We start from the raw sequence: 19,682 nt of genomic DNA on the forward strand, positions 1-19,682 counted from the left end.
GATCGATCATGTATGCTATGACGTGTACTCGACCTGATGTAGCTTTTGCCCTGAGCATGGTTAGCAGGTTTCAGGGGAACCCTGGCAAGGCACACTGGACTGCAATAAAGAATATTCTCAAGTACCTACGAAGGACTAAGGACTGGGTCCTTACCCTCGGTGGGAGTGATGACTTGAGAGTTGTAGGGTATAGTGATGCTAGCTTCCAGACTGATAGGGATAACTTCCGCTCTCAGTCGGGCTGGGTCTTTACCCTAAATGGAGGAGCAATTTCTTGGAAGAGTTCCAAGCAAGAGACAGTGGCAGATTCTACTTGTGAATCAGAGTATATTGCAGCTAGCGAGGTGGCAAAGGAGGCGTTATGGCTGAGGAACTTCATTGGAGACCTTGGAGTTGTACCAGCTATTAAAGAGCCATTGGAAATTTTCTGTGATAGTGAAAGTGCTGTTGCCTTAGCCAAGGAACCAAGGGATCACGGGAGATCCAGACACATCGACAGAAAATACCATTTCATCAGACATCGGATCGAAGAAGGACTCCTCGTGGCAAAGAGGGTATCATCAGATGAGAATCCGGCAGATCCCCTCACGAAGGGACTGACTCGGGTTAAGCATCTCCAGCATGCTCGGAGCATAGGGCTGAAGGATGATATTAGGTTTAGTAGTTAGATAACCTCGAAATTTGTAAAGTGTAATTGACATTTGATGATGAATAAAAGTGTTTTATTTATGAGTAAAGTGTTTCTATCTCTTGTCGATCGTTTACTATATTTCTTTTGCATGTTTTGACTTCCAGAATAATTTTGTTTGGTATAACATATTATTCAAACCTCCACAGTCGGTCATATGTCGGAAGTAGGTATGAATCAAGACTGTCATGTTTGGTTGTAGAGGTCTTGGACAAGGCTACAACAATCATGAGTGCTCATAAGTTCTGAGAATTGGACTCAACCCACGCTCACTGGAATCACTTCATGGAATTCTATCTCGAGTGATCGTGAGACGGTAATATCATATAAGTCTTTAAACCTAGAGATATGATTTGTTACTTACAAGTTGGTTATGCATTGATTGTACGAAAAATGCATTGGTAACTCGATGTTATAAATCGCGCTCTTGTGTGTAATTCAATGAGTAGTAGAACAAACATATGAGTCGAAGTTTATCTGTTCCTTCTTGGATTAGAAGCTGATATCTGGGCCCCTCGATGATTTTGTTTTGACCTATGTACCGGGCCCGGTCAGAACTAAAATTGATGTGTTCAATGAAGTTCTTTGTCAAACAAATCGGAAATCGGGAAACAAATTGTTGGACAATAAGTAAGACATTGTTCCATGTATTTGTCCGACTGATATCTAGAACAGAGGATTATATGATCACTTATCTTAAATGGCGTACCATCATCTTCTCAGTTTCGAGAAACCTTGTAAAGAGCTACGATTGCCGATCGGTTCCTGAAGTCATACTTGCAGTAATAGTTATTAGACTTATCCAAGTGGGAGACTGTTGGATAAGGTGTCTAAGTCCATAACTATTTCTGGTATGTACTTGACCCGACTCGGCATGGTCCGTTTGGGTTGCATGGCATCATGCAATTGGATAGACTAAATGAGAGAAATAACACTTGGAGATTATTAATATATTATAAGTTCTAATATATTAATAATATTATTTGATTAGTTTGATCAAGAATTAATTTAGAATTAATTATGTGATCAAAAGATAACTAATTAAATATATGGGTTGATTATGTAAATCATCCATATCTTGTATAGTGGGCTAAAAGGCTCCATGGACTATCAAGTTGGGTTCCACCCATAGGATGCTCCATGGATGCTCCATGGGAGTTACAAACCCATGGGTCATGGAAATGAAGAGTCATGACACATTAGGGTTTAACCCTAGATGTGTCAACACTATATAAGTAACATGTTCTCCACCTAAAATCGGCTACACTAAGAAACAAGAGGGCTTGGCTGATTTTGAGAAGTGTGTGTTCTCTCATAAGTTCTTCCAAGAGCATTTGGTGTTGTGTGAAGCATTTGAGGCATCACACTTGGGGTGCTAGGTTCACAAGGTTTCAAGGAACACAAACAACAACAAGGTAAGTTATTCTATCTATACTTTATGTTAAAATTGTTCCCCATGTATGCTAGATAGGAATATAACATTGGAATTCAACTTTGCATGATAATTAGACAAACATAGATCCAAGGTTATTAGGGTTGCATGTACACTTAGGAAGTGTTAGAATGCTCAAAACCCATCAGATGCTCCCTGTAGCTGGTCCAACAAATCATTAATACTCGGGAGAGGAAACGGTTCTTCCCCATTACCTTATTCAGCTCCTGGTAGTCTATACACATGCGATACGACTCTTCCTTATTCTTCACAAATAGGATTGGGGCTCTTCATGGTGAACTGCTCGGCCTGATAAATCCCTTGTCTGGCAGCTCCTACAAATATGTAGATAACTCCTACATCTCAAGAGGAGCCAACCGATATTTTGTCTTGGCTGTCGGAGCAACACCAGGGACTAGGTCAATCCTTAACTCAACCTGTCTCTCCAAAGGTATCCCAAGAAAATCCTCCAAGAATACATTGAGGTACTCTCGCACGATCGGTACATCATCCACTGTCGCCTTACCCTTATCTCAGATATCCATGACATAGGAGACATAACCTGCACAACCCTGCTAAAAGTGGCACCTCGCTCTCGCTACTAAACATGGGGTCAATCCACCCTGCGACCTCTCGCTCTAAATCACAAAACCTCCCTCACTAGGAGTCTAAACCCTCACTAGTTGTTGCTCGCAGTCGATCACTCCTGTAGGGTTCAAAGCTCTTCATGGATTATTGATGGATTTTATGTACTCTTACATCGCTATGGTGCACATACAACCCTAATGCTTTGGATCTAAGTTTTTTCTAATTATACATGCAATATTCTTTTTCCAAAGCATGAAGCCTAACTAGCATGCAACTTTGATATATGTCTCATAAAAACTAGTTAGAAGATTACCTTTTGATGTAGCTTGTAGAACTTGGCCTTATAAGAGCTTAGCACCCCAAGTGTGATGCCTCAAACAAGTCACAAACACCAATAACAATTAGATGAATATGAGAAAAGGTTTAGGAGACACCTAAAATCGGCTATGCTCTTGCTTAGAGAGCAAATGTCACCGATTTTAGGGCTAAGGGAACATACTTATAGTGTAGAATTCCAAGATTCATTTGAAAACCCTAATTCTTACACTTAAGCTTATGATCCAACAATTGATTTGGATTATCACTTAAAGGACTTTCTCATAAGCTTAGTCTAACACAAACAAATCATGGATCATTATATGTTTCACTGATTTACATAACAGTCCCTGTTAATTTAATCAGTTACTTTTGATCACTAAATTAATTCCAAATTAATTCTTGATCAATACCAATTAAATAATATGATTTCTTAATTAATATATTATACTTATAATATATTAATAAATCACAACTAACCTCCTTCTCAAATATCCATCCTATCAGATTGTTCTAGTGAAGGCAATTCGAAATGGAGCATGCTACTATCAGGTCAAGTATATACCAATTATAGTTATGGGCTTAGACACCTAATCCAAAAGTATCCACTTGGATAAGTCGAATAACTATAATTGCCAATGTAACTTCAAAAACCAATTTGCAATCGTACCTCTCAAAATCCGCTGTCGAACTCTGATGCGTCCATTAGTTAAGGGATCATATAATCCTTCGTTCTTCAAGATATCATGTGGAAAAATACATGGAACATAGTCATACATATTGTCTAGCAGTTTGTTTCCCAATTTCTAATTTGTTTTACATAGAACTTAATTGAACACATTAATAGAGTTCTGACCAAGACCGAGACATAAGTCAAAACAAAATTGTCAAGGGGCCCAAGATATCGCTTTTAATCCTCTTAGGATAAAAGGAACAGATAAACTTCAACTTATATGATTGTACTAACTACTTGTTAAATCATACACAATAATACGTTTTATAACATCAAGTTACTGATGCGATTTCACACTATCAATGCACAACCAACTCATAATCAACAACTCATATATCTTGGTTTGAAGACTATATGATATTATCGTCTCACAATCACTCGTGATAAATTCCATGAAGTGATTCATGTAAGCGTGGGTTTAGTGCAATACTCAAATCTTGTTTCAAGATCACTCAAGAATGTTTGTAGAAAATTTTGTAATGTCTAACACCTTAGACAATCGTATAAAAACCCATTCATGATAGTTTACTTTCATAACCTACTTCCAAAGTATGATCGACCGTTGATAGTTTGAATAATCTTATTATTCTGGAAGTCAAAACATGTAAAAAGTTAAATAGTAGTAAGTAAATGACACAAGATAGTATCTTTAATTATAAATAAAACTACTTTTATTCAATCATCAAATATCAATTACATTTTTAACTATTACAAGTTTCTAAATGTCTATCTAATCATTAAAACTAATATCATCCTTCAGCCCGATACTCCTAGCATGATGCATGTGATTAACCCTACCCAATACCTTTGTAAAGGGATCTGCTAGGTTCTCCTATGACGATACCCCCTTCATTACGAGGATTCCTTCTTCTACTTGATGTCTTATGTAGTGATTTTTTCTGTCGATGTGCCAGGATCTGCCATGATCCCTTGGTTCCTTGGCTAAGGCGACCACACCCTCGTTGTCATAGAAAATCACCATAGGCTCCTTTGTGACATCCCCAAAATCACGGCCAGAAAAGACCGGTTTTGTTTATAATTTATTTCAAAATCAGAGTTATCTTTTAATAAAAAGGATTGCGGAATTTGTCCCAAAACAAAATATGATAAAGATTTATCAAAAGCATTTCCATAGAAATGTATTTCATTAAAAGACTGGGGATGTCATGTTCGTACAGATCAAAAGCATAAACAGTACAATATAAGCCTTACTACATTATTTCATATCTACAGGCCTATATCCGTAATCCCTCATCCAACATCATATCTATGCTCAAGCGCCACTTCCTGTAATACATAAAACTAAGTGGGTCAGGCTTGGGAGCCTAGTGAGCACATAGGGTTTTCAACCCACAATAAATAAGTTTATTAATTTCATCAATCAACAATAACCCGATTACCCGTTCCCATTATCCTCACTTTACGTCCCTAAACACCTATCATAAGGGACCTAGCCTAAGGATCATTATCGGGACGGACACTACTGCTAAGGGGGTTCCTCAACAATAAATGTCCTAAAGGCAACCATGTGGGGGATGGAGTACACCGGTGAACACATCGTTCACAAATACCTACAGGTTGCGAGCCTGCTAGTGTTCCACTGGACTGTCTAGAAGAGTCCGTGGTCATCATCCATACTCCGCTAGATGACAGAATCAACAACATCAACATCGAGGCCTCTCATCATTTTATCACACATCACCTATTACATCTACCCATGTTTTACCCCAACATTTTCGTAGATATAAAATACATATACAGTTTAAATCATTGAAAACATGTATAACAACGTTCATCTAGCATAGATAGCAAGTATTCAGATAATATGCACACATAGCACGTAATTTATATAAAATACTTCATATCTATGTGTAAGTTGAAAGTAACTATGCACTCACTTGAAAAGGTGGTGATTCCGAACTCAGACAGCGCTTCGCTTCTTAAATAGAATTTTCTTCGACGAAACCTAGTATTATTACCACTAGAGTTTAGTCTATTATTCGCCGAGACTAATTAATAGTCTAGCTATTATTATTATTATATAAGCGTTAAAAAAATACTTATATAACCCATAATAATAGCCCAAGTATTTATTATAAGTTCATAATAACAATACTAATTTTAAATATAAGCTATATTAAAATAAGGTAAGCATAACTTACTTACAAGGGGATTTTAGCTAGGAGTCGGGCTCTACAGGGGCAGAACTTCGTTGCTGAATCTTTCTAAGAAAGATTCGTGCAGCGCTTCAGCGCTCACCTTACTATACTAAACTACAGAAAGAGAAGTCGAATCACGAGGGACCGAAATGCTCGGGGGATAAGGAGAGAAAGACTCTTGAATCAAGAGAATGGTGCAAGAAATATGAGAGCCCAAAGCTCTTATTTATACTAATTGAATTTTCAAAAACTACCCTCCATAATTACTTAATGATCTTTTAGTTATATAAACAACTAAACACCCCTCTATAATACTATTTTAAATGGATTTAATGATATTTGTACTAAACTAATGTCGAAAGAACTCAATATTAGTCTTATAATGACCGCATCGTCGATACCTTTCTAATGATATATACATATGTATATATATGTGTACGTATACATGATTTATACTTTATTTTAATACGTAAATATGCTATTATAATTTGTAACTCGTTCATACGAACTCTGTTTTTGACGTTCTTTATATCCACACGTAGGTGGAGACACACTCTACAAATTTCGTTTAGACTGCTAAGGCTAAATCTCGCTCTATCGTAAATTCACTATTCACGCTTCCCGGTATCATGTCGGTTTTATCGTGAAACTTCGACGGGTCATAACTTCTTCGTTATAACTCGGATTTCGGCGTTCCTTATATGCACGAAAACCTTGAGACATATTCTACAACTTTATGTAGAGATATCGGGATTATCTCACACTTTAATTTTGATGCTCAGTTTTATTCTTTATTAATTATACATTTATAATTAAATAATAAACACACAAACACACATAATTCACATAATACTCAAATATTTCATCTTTATTACTTCAAAAAGAGTTACAAGAGTTGACCTAGACTATTACATTGACAAAAATGCTTAGCCCTGAAACCCAGGCGTTACATCCTTTATAGCTGGTACAACTCCAAGGTCTCCGATGAAGTTCTTTAACCATATTGCCTCCTTCGACGCTTCGTGGGCTGCTATGTATTCTAATTCGCACGTTGAATCAACAACGGTCTCCTGTTTGGAACTTTTCCAAGTTATTGCTTTTCCATTTAAGGTAAATACCTAGCCCGAACGAGAGTGGAAATTATCTATGTCGGTCTGAAAGTTGGCGACACTATACCCTGTCACTCTCAAGTCATCACTCCCGTCAAGGGTAAGGACCCATTCCTTAGTCCTGTGCAGGCACTTAAGAATGTTCTTTACTGCAGTCCAATGAGCTTTACCAGGGTTCCCTTAATATCTAATAACCATGCTCGACGCAAAGGCTACATCAGGGTGAGTACATGTCATAGCATACATGATCGATTCAACTGCAGAAGAATATGGTATTCGGCTCATTTCTTCTATCTCAACATCATTACTCAGAATCCGAGTCTTACTCAGTTTGGTATTGCTCTGGGTAGGTAATTCTCCTTTCTTGGAATCCTCTATGTTGAAACGTTTCAACACTTTGTCCAAGTAGTTATTTTGACTAATTTCTATTAGTCTTTAACTCCTATTACTCAATATCCTTATCCCTAGAATGTAAGCAGCTTTCCCAAGGTCCTTCATAGCGAAACGCTTTCCAAGTCAGGACTTAACCTCTCACAAGGTTGGAATGTCGTTTCCTATGACTAGTATGTCATCTACATATAATAACAAAAAGCTAAATATACTCCCACTAGCTTTGAAATATACATAGTACTCATCCTCACTTCTCGAAAAACCAAACTCTTTGAATTTCTCATTGAAACAAAGATTCCATCTGCGAGATGCTTGTTTTTATTTATAAACGGACTTCTCAAGCTTACAAACTCTATTAGGGTACATTGCATTGACACAACCCTTTGACTGACTCATATAAACATCTTCAACCAACTTCCCATTAAGGAAAGCGGTTTTGACATCCATTTTCCATATTTCATAATGATGAAATGCAACTATGGCTAGCGTAACCCTTATAGATTTAATCTTCGCTACTGGTGAGAAGGTCTCGTCATAGTCAACTCCAGGAGTTTGAGTAAAGCCCTTCGCAACTAATCGTGCCTTATAAGTGTGTAATTTCCCATCCATGCCAGTCTTCTTCTTGAAGATCCATTTGCACCTGATCGTCCTACGACCTGGTACATTATCAACCAAGTTCTAAACTTGATTGTCACACATGGATTGAATCTTGTTGTCCATCGCCTCTTTCCATTTTGAAGACTCGGGGCCTACCATGGCTTCCTTTTAGCTGTTAGGTTCATCCAAATTTACCAGTATACTATCAATGATAAATGTATCACCATCTGTAGTAATATGGAAACCATAAAACTCAGGTGCCATTCTAAGTCTACTGGAACATCTTAGAGGTAAGGACTCATCAAATGGTTCAACTAGATTTTCCTCCTTGGGTTGACCGCTAGTGTTTGAGGTTCCTTCATCACTAAAATCTTGAAGCTCTTCAAGGTCAATTTGTCTCCAACTGTCCTCTTGGCATATAAGTTCTTTTTCGCGGAAAACCCATCTCCTTGCAACGAAGACAACATTGTCACTTGGTCTATAGAAGAGATATCCAAAGGGTTTCTGTGGGTAGGTGATGAAAATAAAACGCTCACTACAAGGTTTGAGATTTTCGTGAGTCTCTCGTCTTACAAAAGCCTCGTAACCCAAAACTTGATATGTGCTAACAAGGAAACCTTCCCTGTCCGTATCTCGTGAGGTGTTTTGGAAACCTGATTAGTTGAGACTAGATTAAGGATATGGGCAGCTGCCTCTAAGGCATACCCCCAGAAAGAGACAGGTAACGAAGCTCGACTTATCATGGAATGAACCATGTCCAACAAGGTTCGACTGCACCTCTTAGCCACACCATTTAGCTGTGGTATCCTAGGTGACGTCAATTGTGAAAGAACTCCACATTCCTTAAGATAGCCGTGGAACTAGATATTGAGATACTAACCACCTTGATTGGATCAGAGCATAATTATCTTCCTGCCCAATTGATTCTCCACTTCTTGTTTAAACTCTTTGAATTTTTCAAAGGTTTCTGACTTATGCTTGATTAAGTAGATAAACCCATATCTACTATGATCATTAGTAAAAGTCACATAGAAGTGGTTAACATCCCTTGTGACAGATCTGAAGGGTCTACACACATCGGTGTGTATGAGATCTAACAAACCCTCACCCCTTGCATAAGAACCAGTGAAGGGTAACTTGGTCATCTTTCCAAGTAAACAAGATTCACACATGTTATCCGATTTTAAGTCAAATGACTCCCACACTCCATCTTTTTGGAGTTGGGCTATGCGCTTCTTGTTGACATGTCCAATACGACAATGCCATAATCATGATTTATCTAAACCATTATACGAATCAATATGAAACACATTATTTTCCAAGTTATTTACAACCATCATAGTTTCATATAGACCATTACAAGGTAACGCTTCAAAATAAAATTTACCATTATAATAAGCATTAATGCCACCAATATCATTATTGAATGAAAAAGTATAGCCTTGTTCATACAAACCATGAAAAGAAATAATATTTCTTGCCATATCAAACGAGTAGCAACAATTATTCAACTCTAAATTTAACCCATTGCTAAGCAATAAAGAATAAACTCTCATCTTGGTCACATGCGTCACTTTCTTATTCCCCATGATCAAGTTTATCTTCCCGTGCTCCACATCCCTACTTCTTTTAGACCCTGTAAAACAGAACACGTGTGAAAACCACATCCTGTATCAAGGATGTCACACCCCAAAACCATGAACGGCGGAAACGTTCTGGGGCGGAGGACGTCATGTACAGTATCACAATAATGAAAAGTAGTAAACAAGCAACAACATCATCCATTGCATTAATAATATAATTTTAATACAAGTGTGTTCTGATATGTCAAATAGACACTAAAGTATAAATCAAAATGAAAGACGAGTCTTGAACGAGCTCTGTCTTCTCTAAACCTTGCATCGGTACCTATCTACTGTTGACCTGAGGATACAAGTTATTTTGAAAGCGATTATCAGCTTTAAAGCTGGTGAGATCATAAGCAATTTAGTGTCTTAATTTGTATGTAAGTACTTGTATGTATTTGAAATGTAAGTATTTATACGTATATGAAATGTATGGATTTGTACGTATGTGAAATGTAAGTATGAAAATGTTTTGAACAAACTAGAAAGCCCTATGCTTCCTACTGAGGGTAGCCTTCTACCAAGGCATCTAGTATCTATGTGTGTGTCTCTTGAAAGAGTGTGTATTTTCCCAAATCTTACTATCATTAACCAAGAATATAGTTTCTACATTACCATGCCTCGTGTGAATGTTCACGAAGTGAATGTAATGGGAAAATGAAATAGTACTATGGTGTAGTATCAAATAACTACAACCGTACTAACTACCTTAAATCTATTGTAATTTAAAGTAACATGTGATCGACCTGTATCCTGCTACCGACTCTAGTAAAACGTCGATGTAAGACGCTATAAGAAATGACATTTGGCACACGTAGACTTGCAAGTCCTACTGTAGTGAGCATCAAGGTGTAGGATAGTCAATCTAGTATAGATCTATATGCAAACTCATACGCTCCCCAATTAAGGAGATTTAGGATACAAAAACGGTCGTGGCAGGAAGTGCCATGACCCATCTAATGGTTCACATAACTGCATGAATGTACATGTAATGAATGTGCTAAATGTAAAGTGTACTCTTTCTCTGTCTAGCATGTATGTACTGAAATGTTCTGCGTGTGCTAGTTGTAATGTATGTTATCTCTTTGTCTAGCATGTATAGTAATGTACTGTGTGTACTAGTTGTAATGTGTGTTCTCTCTCTATCTAGTATGTATAGTAATGTACTAGCTGTAATGTATGTTCTCTCTCTGTCTGGCATGTATAGTAATGTACTGTGTTTACTAGCTCTAATGTATGTTCTCTCTCTGTCTAGCATGTATAGTAATGTACTGTGTGTACTAGATGTAATGTATGTTCTCTCTCTGTCTAGCATGTATAGACTCATGAATGAACTGACTCATGGTATGTTTTCGCATTCTAGTAAACATATTAGTATCTTCCTAAACTACCCATATGGTAGCTTACTAGTAATATAACTGGTACGTATGAACATGGAAGTATACCCTTGCTACCCAAGGGTATTGAACTGACTGGAAGAACCTTTATGATTATATATGTACACATGATACATAATTAATATTTAAACGACCTTCGGACGGATACCTGATACTCACGAGACCATATCCCAACGGTTAAAAGGAAATAGAGCGGATAGCCTTCCTAAGTCCTTTAAACATTTCTTATATAACTATACACATATAGGTATGAAATTGACAATATGAAAGCATAAAATAAGTTTGGTAACACCTTTGAACATGATTCCTATCTAAGTAAAGGTCGACTTGATGTCAGCCTATAAAAACGGGTTGGAAGTATTTGTTTGATAAAACAGTTTAAGTATAAAGAAACATTTGTTTGAGACACAATTGTAAAATGAGTTTGAAATGAAACATACAGTGTATAATGAACAGTTTAATAAGGAGTATTAAACATATAAAACATTTATGAAAATCATGTGAAGAAAACTGTTTGCTAAAACAACTAATTAGTAGTAAATCATTTGAATGCTGCTTATCAATCACATGTGATTGATATAATAACTAGCATGATTCTACTTGTATCCCCCCCCCCCCCATAAAACATTTAAAACATTTAAAACTTTGATTAAGGGGTATGAACTCACTTGTAGTCAGTGGTACGAATGAACTGAAGATGTAGGATTGCTAGGTGTCAAGTTAAGTCTTGAACACACTTTATGATCATAGTTAACATATAATACCACATATATATATATATATATATATATATATATATATATATATATATATATATCCAATTAGTCTTAAACTACTAATTGAAAATGTTAAGACATCCTAGAACATGATAAACACTTTATATAAGTGTTATATGCCTTAAGGATTTCATCAAAGTTGTTGTAGGACAAGGCTAGTGGGTTTAGGGTTCCAAAGGACCCCATTCTTGAGTTTACTCCCCAAGAACCAACACACAAGGAGTTTACGTTCGGAAACCCTTGAGTTTACGGCCGTGAGCTCCTAAGCCTTAGGTTATTTGGTGCTTTGAAGTTTTACATGTTCCCTAGAAGCATTTCTATTTGATGGATTAATCCTTGGAAGGGTTTAGGGAATTAATACAATCCTTTGAGGATTTTACGTCCCCAAGGCCATTTCCTTTTGGGTTTACTTCCGTAAACCCATATGGAAAGGGGTATTTTTATGTCTTCAAGTCCTATGCTTATCTAGGATAGGTTTTTAGACAATTATCTAAGGCTAATGAAGGCCTTAGGCACACTTTGGTACCCTTATTTGATGTTCACGGCCCAAGAACCAAAACCCTTAGAGATTACGGCTGTAATATCCCATGGGGATGGGTTTTTGGTGATTTAAAGTCCCTAAATTAACTAGGGGTGAATCTAGGCTAGTGTCCAAGGCTTTTGGAGGGTTTAAAGCACCTTTTGGCCCTTGAGTTTGGAGTTCATGGTCCAAGAACTGTTTAGGCCATGAACACCTTACTCTTGGTGTTCTTGGGTGTTTTCTAGTCCTACATACAATAAGATATGAGTCTAGGCCAGTTTCATTGCACAAGGAAAGGGACTAGGGCAATCTTTACCCCTTAAATAAGGGTTTACGGTCCAAGATGTTCTTGGGCTGTAAACTCTTTGATCTTGTGGGTTTCTTATGATTTCTAGTGTATTAGACACATATCAAGCCTTATAATACACTTAGATAGCAGTACTCACGATTTGGGACGAATGGCCGAAGATCCGTGAGAGAGAATTTGGCTTTTGTCTAGTTGGAAATGTAACAAGTGAAATAATATGGCTAAGAATCATATATATACTCCTGGGGTTTTTGGCAGAAAATATTTTATTCAGGCAGTGAACTCTAATATCATAAATCTTTGGAATAACAGAGTTGCACAAAACCCAAGTGCATCCTCTCTTCTGATATCTCTTTAAGTGTAAATCCTGAAATACTCAAACTTATACCAAAAGTCTGAAAATTTAATGCAACTGTTCTAACTTCTATTGAGTTGATATTGTTTGTATAGAATGGAAATTTCGGGTTGTCACATCATCCCCCTGTTGAAGGGAATTTCATCCCGAAATTAGAATTTAGGTAAGGAAGTAGGTATGAATGATCGAGTCATGAGGTGGAAACTTCCTAATCGATTGGTTCTTGCTCTCATAAGTGAATTCGGGTCCTTGGTTGGTATCCCAACGAACCTTCACTAAAGGGAGGCGGCGCTGCTTCGTCTGCTTGACCTCTCAGTCGAGGGTCACTACGGTTCTTCTATGAAGGCGAGGATCTCGTTAATCTCGATCTCGTCGAGTGGATTTACGAGAGTCCTAATGGAAAGGTACGGTTTCAAGATCTAGATGCAAAGGGAAAAATGTACGCTACTAAGTTCGCGGAGTAGGTCTAGTCTGTGAGAAACAACACCGATTCTGCTAAGAATCTCGGAGGTCCTGACTATCTTGGATTTAGCTTCCCACGCTTTACGAAACATACTAAGCCATTCCTAGAGTGAGACTTCCTAAAGAATTTGGTCTCTCACTTGGAATTCCAAGGTTTCTTTCTCTTGCTTAACTTCCCATTCAAGGTCCACTCCCTGCTGGGTCAAAGTCGTAAGGGTTTCTGTAATTTGCGAGGAGTTCTGAATGGACTACGATAGTGGGTCTGCAAGACCTAGAATTTGGCGAATTTCTATCGGCATCTTCAGTGTCAAAAAATTCTTAACAATTTTGATAAATTGAAAGAGTACTCAAGAATTCCCACATCACTAATAGTGTGTCTTAGGAATCTGACTCTTCAATTTCAAAACTCGTGTTTAGAGAACTTCGCGAAAGTTTCTTTGAGGGTAATGTTTCCATGGATTCCTTCTTACTACGAGGGTAGATAAGTAAGTCATTACAAGGAGAATGATGACCTGATCCAAGTAAGAATGGCGTACCCTACTCATTAAGCTCATGAATATTATGGGCGTATTGGTCCTATCCGAGGGGTATCACTACGGACTCGAAGTGTCCGCATCGAGTTTGGAAGGTAGTCTTCGATACATCCCTCGCTAACACTCGAAACTGCTGATATTTGGATCTCGGTCCATTTCTAAAAGGTAACTCGTTCCTTGCGTTTGCTCAACCGATTCATCTATGCGAGGCAGAGGTAACGATTTCTAATGGAAATCTTGACGGAGTCCTCGATAGCCGAGGTACATGTGATGCAATCCGTCGACTTTTGGAAGAATAAGAACGGAGCTCTCCAGGGGGAGAAGCCTGGTCTTCTAATTCTATTGCTGAGTAGTTCTTTAAGTTTTCCGGACTGTTCTTGTATCTCCATGGGTGTTAGACCGTAGGGAGATCTGGTTACAGGAGTCATACTAGGTTCTAAGTTTGTTGACGTGACAATGCGGTTACTTGTAGTCTTGGGCAGTTCTCCATCCTGAAGTTCATATTAGAATTCATACATGGTTCAAAAATCACAACCTCGTGTATACGAGTCGTATATAATTAAGATTGAAAAGATATTCGAATAACTGATTCTTCTTTAAGCTCACATCCCATCGAGGAAAAAGAAGTTAAAGTGGAATCATCAATTCTACACCTGTAGAACCTTGATTATATATCACCTCTATGTATACATTCCTTAGCAACAGATCAACCGTATGGATCTTTGGATTCAACTTGACGTACTATACGAGTGGTACTTCGGGGATTTCTACGGAAGGAAAAGAGCTATGAGGTACTCCATGCATGAGTACTTCGGTGTTCTGATATGAAAGCTTCGCTGGAAAGGCGATTTCGAAGAAAGAGATGTACGTATGAAGCTAGTATTGTGCGGATCAAATTGAATCTAATCGTATGGTAATGTAGGAATCATAAGGAAACTTAAAGACATTAAATTTGAACATAAGGCGTTACAGACAAAACACAACCGTGCAACCATCAACAGAGTTACAGTACTTTAGACTTACTACAAGGCTATTGCGGCGAATAAGGTATACTACAAAAGACAAGTATATGCAGCACAAGCATCCCTTTACTGATGGGATCTTGCAAAATATAAGACTCTAGTTGCACTAGTTTTGGATGGTTTATAAGTATGTTACAACGAAACGCCTTAAGCCATTAGCATGGGTCCGACGTAGGTTCTCCTGAAGCTGTGATCCTTAGAATTTTTCCGTCTGCGCCAGAGTTCTTTGTTATAGGACAATAGTTCTTGAAGTGCCCTATCTCACCGCATTGGTGGCATGACTGGCTAGCACTAGCATTGGTGGTGGGAGTGAGGTGTTTAGCCAGAGCGTGGACACAAGTGCCTTCCTCATTACTCCACTTTGGAAATTGCCTCCTAAAGAGTTCTACAGGAGTTGCCACTTGCTGTTGTGGCATGGAAAGTCTTTGGGATCTCTTGCGCTCCTTTTGGGCTTGACGATATCGTCTCTTCTATTCGGTCTTACGGCTTCGCAAGTCCATGAATGTTGCCATTTGTTGGTTTCCCGGTTTGGTACTACCATCGGAACTCTCGACTCCTTTGTCAGTCTTGCTTGTGTTTTCTGAGTTGATGTGTGTAAGGAATGTTGTCATAGCAGCGGCTACTGCAGCTTGTAATGTAGCGGCATTGATATGGAGGATAGGGGTTTCATTGCTCGGCTGATTGTTTCTGGATGACGACATGATTATGTAACATGAAATATAAGGACTTTGTGAGTGATTCTGGTTGACCCTAGATGTACTTTGATTGTTCATGTAAAGAGTAAGAGTATGTTCTCGAAAGGTTGACCTACATTCCTATGATGTAGTCCTAGTACGGATTGGAAGCATGTTCGCAAAGGTTCTACCTACATCCATATGATGCAGTCCTAGTACTGAGTGGAAGTGTAGTCATGAAGGGTTGGGCTACATCCCTATGATGCAGTCCTAGTAATGAGTGGAAGTAAGTTCATAGAATGGTCTCAAGATGCTTGTCGTTCAAGTTGAGGTACCGTTGGTTGGTGAATAACATGATCCAACCACTAAAAGAGACTTGGAAATGTCTCCGGAGCTAAATTTCTATAGTCCAATGCCTTGACTAAAGCATGTTTCAGATATACTCCAATGAAAGTATGATGAGAGTATTTGAATAAGGAACGACACAGAAGTTAGCCGACTGTCATTATCTTTGATATTTATGTCGTAAAAGTTCGGGAAAATGACCTTGTAATAGGTCTTTCATCATATCCAGAGTAGATAGTCCTTGACAGCATAAAGACCTAACCAAAAGTACTTACAGTACAAGATAGTTTCATAGAAAATGCCACATCGGGCATAGACAGAAAACGATTCCTTTAAATAAGGTAAAAATAAAGTAAAGCATATACTACTGGCGACGGTCATCCCTCTAGTGAACTCTCAGTTCAGCCAGTTGGCGTTCCACATCAAGTAGGTGTCTTTCGTACCCCCTATGGCGAACTCGGAGTTCTATGACTTCAGCTCGTGATTCAGTCAGTGCTTGAAGCAGGGCTTCATGGTCTCTCTCAGATCTCTCACGAGCATCTTCTAGGCGAATGGTGCAGAGGGTATGTATTCTCGCATCAACGACAACTTTTGTGATCTAATGTAGGGACGTCCGGCCTTTAATCTCATTTCGGGCCACTCTTCGGACCAGTATTGGCAAGATTCTGTCTACCGAGCCCCCCATTGCTCAGGTCATAAAATGTAGCCACCAAACATTGTGAGGTTTCTTATGTAGAGTTATATTCTTTAGTCTATTATGAAAGTGTAATTTATTCCTCATATATTAAATAAATCCAGTAATCATTCAACATATCTTCTTTATTGTGTTTGTTCTTGTTTTCCGCATCTTGTTCATCAAATCACAATTAGGGTTTTAATACCAACAACTACCCCATTTGGGCTCAACCAGTCCATACCACCTATAACCTTATTCCCCCGCAAGGGAATAGGGTCTAGATCCACAGAAAACTGCTCATCGAACAACTGCAGTGTACATATTTGGTGAACCCTCACAACCTGAATGGTCCTGTCATCTGTTATCTCTACATCTAGTGAACAGTCCAACTCCCCTAGACTCCCTACGAATTGCTTGCTGAGCGTGAGCGACACAAAAGATCCGGTAGCCCCCGAATCAAACAGTACTAAAGCTGATATATCATTTACTAAGAACGATCCTATAACAAAACACATAAACATAAGTAATAATTAGTATAAATAAAGAGATAAGGAGAAGATACATACCCGTCACCATATCGAGAGCTGATCTTGCCTCCTTTGCTGTCAACTGAAAGGCCCTGCTCTTTGCCATAGGCTCCTCACACCGGCCCTAACGGCTGTCTGTAATCCTCAACGTAGCAGGAGCGGACGTTGCCACCTGTCTTGCTACTGCTAAACTCGGGCACATGGACTGCTTGTGTCCTCTCTTATAGCACTGAATGCAAATCAGGTTTGCAACTGTCGTGGTAGTGGTAGAAGTTGTACAATCTCTGCTCACATGTCCAGTTTGGCCGCACTTAAAGCAGCCTAAACTCCCAGCCTTACACGTCCCCTTGTTCAACTTGCTGCATTTGCCACAATGGCCACGACCCTATTGGCTCCTAGGTCTGTGATCTGACACCTTGGGCTTCTTGCCCGCACTCCCTGGCTGAACCCCTTTGGTTTCCTCTTTCTCTCCATCTCTAAATCCAACTATATCTCTCTCGAGCCCTAGCAATCATATCTTCCAGCGTCTTGCTGCTGGATCGACTCACAAACTGGCGGATGTCACTCCGCAACATATTGTGATATCGGGCCTTCTTCATATACTCGTCCGTCACGTACTACAGAACAAGAAGGGTCCTCTCCCTGAACATAGCGGTGATCTTGGTCGCTGTCTCATTCATCTATTAGAGATCATGGAACTCTCTAGCAAGCTGCTGCACCTCTATCACAGGTGCAAACTCAGCTCTGAATCTGGCCGAGAAATCACTCCACATCATAGTACAAGGTCACATCACCCACATCATGCCCAACCTCCTCCCACCAGTCGCATGCCCTATCCTTCAAAGGATAGGACGCAAGTCAAACCTTGTCCCCCTCGGGACATCTGCTGGTGCGGAATGCGTTGGTGACATCCGCCAACCATTTGGTGCTCACAATGGGGTCCCGAGCCCCATGGTAATTGGGAGCTTCACAAGCTCTAAACTCCCTGAACGTCAGTGTGTGCGACCCGTCATGAACGCTACCTCGATGCGAAAAGCACTATGCTCTCATCCCAAAGCTCCAAAATACCTTCCTTGATCGTACCGAATATCACAGGAGTCTGATCTAGAATACTACACATGATCTCAGAGGAGATGAACTCCCTCATCTGGTCATCTAGTTGCCTGGCTCCAAAGCCTAAGCTTGATCCCTCACCGACGCCTAAACTGCCGACTGATCTAGTACATAATACCACCATATAGAAAAACATATCATAACAAACGTCGAAATACTAATCATATCTCGAGGGATCACATATACTACGAGTTCCCTGGATTCATCTCAGCCTTCCTTGATTTGAGTTCGGATCCACTGTTTTCAATAGTACGGGCCCATACTACTTTCCACATCTATCCGTACTTTCCTCAAGAATTGCCTTGACTTCACCAAGTCCCTTCTACTGCTACTGCTTCATGCACTAATCTCATCCTAGGCTTGCCCTAGGGTAATCACCATCCCACTACCCACCATCAGCTGCATAAGGAGTCCCTGCTATATCCCCCTAAGTAGCTCGTGAACCTAAGCACAAAACAAGCAACATTCGAGCATTTAGTACACATAATTAAAGTTATCCTAATTCAGGCCATGATATCACCGACTAATCTGTACTAGCATACAGTTTATAAAGCTGATACACATATAACAGGCACATAAGGCATCCTTCCTGGATCCTTAGCATAAATCTAGAATGCAGTTCTCATAAGCATATCATAACATAAACTTGTATGGGTAATTTGGTAGTACTTACTTGAGCTCGACTAATTACATGCACCACACTGTTTTCTCTTTTCAAAGTTCTCTTCTGGTTCCAAAATTCTTTTTTCCCTTTCAAAGTTTATTTTTCATAAAAGTGATTTCCTATTCAAAATTATCATGCTAAGTCCTCAGTTTGAGGTCAGACACATCCGAGAGTGTGCCCGAATCCCTCAAACCAAGGCTTTGATACCGACTTGAAACATCCCAAAAATATAGTCCAAAAAATTCATTTTAAAACATACATAAACATAATTGTCAGTAATCATATAAAAGCGTAAGTCGTGTATCTCGAAAATATCGTAAACAGTTGTCAAGATATATGAAAATCATGTGGCAAAACATCAGAGTACATCATCCCAGGCTAAATGATGTGGTGTGTGCCATGCAGTCATCCCGAGCTCTTCTCCTTGCTAGCAAAAGTACCTGAAACCAAAACTGAAAACTATAAGCACGAAGCTTAGTGATTCCCCCCCAACTACCACATACCATGAAACATCCCAAAATACGACCCAAAAATTTTTGTTTATAAATTACTAAAAGTACTAAAATAATATCACATAACAAAACCCATACGCCAATATTTCAAAACAGTAACTAGTAGTTATGTAGAACTGTATCAAAACTGTATCAATCACATTTATGAAAAACTAGAAACATC

General features: G+C 38.9%; 1 protein-coding gene across 1 annotated transcript; it reads right to left on the reverse strand.

Annotated features, from left to right (window-relative positions):
- Nucleotides 1-16,882: 16,882 nt before the first annotated feature.
- On the reverse strand, nt 16,883-17,336 carry LOC145046976 (uncharacterized). The gene is made up of 2 exons (XM_078995232.1): nt 17,270-17,336; nt 16,883-17,202 (listed from the first exon to the last, which is right to left on the reverse strand). The coding sequence occupies exons 1-2, from the start codon at nt 17,334-17,336 to the stop codon at nt 16,883-16,885; spliced, it is 387 nt and encodes a 128-aa protein (XP_078851358.1).
- Nucleotides 17,337-19,682: the final 2,346 nt, after the last annotated feature.

Source organism: Lactuca saligna, chromosome 5, assembly GCF_052625555.1.
Source record: "Lactuca saligna cultivar CGN05327 chromosome 5, ASM5262555v1, whole genome shotgun sequence".
Taxonomy (NCBI): domain Eukaryota; kingdom Viridiplantae; phylum Streptophyta; class Magnoliopsida; order Asterales; family Asteraceae; genus Lactuca; species Lactuca saligna.

Bases quoted from the DNA above. Each gene is read 5' to 3' on its own strand.
- LOC145046976 (XM_078995232.1), bottom strand. From the start codon at position 17,336: ATGGCAAAGAGCAGGGCCTTTCAGTTGACAGCAAAGGAGGCAAGATCA. The intron at 17,203-17,269 runs GTATGTATCTTC...GTTTTGTTATAG, and splicing joins AGCTCTCGATATGGTGACGG to GATCGTTCTTAGTAAATGAT.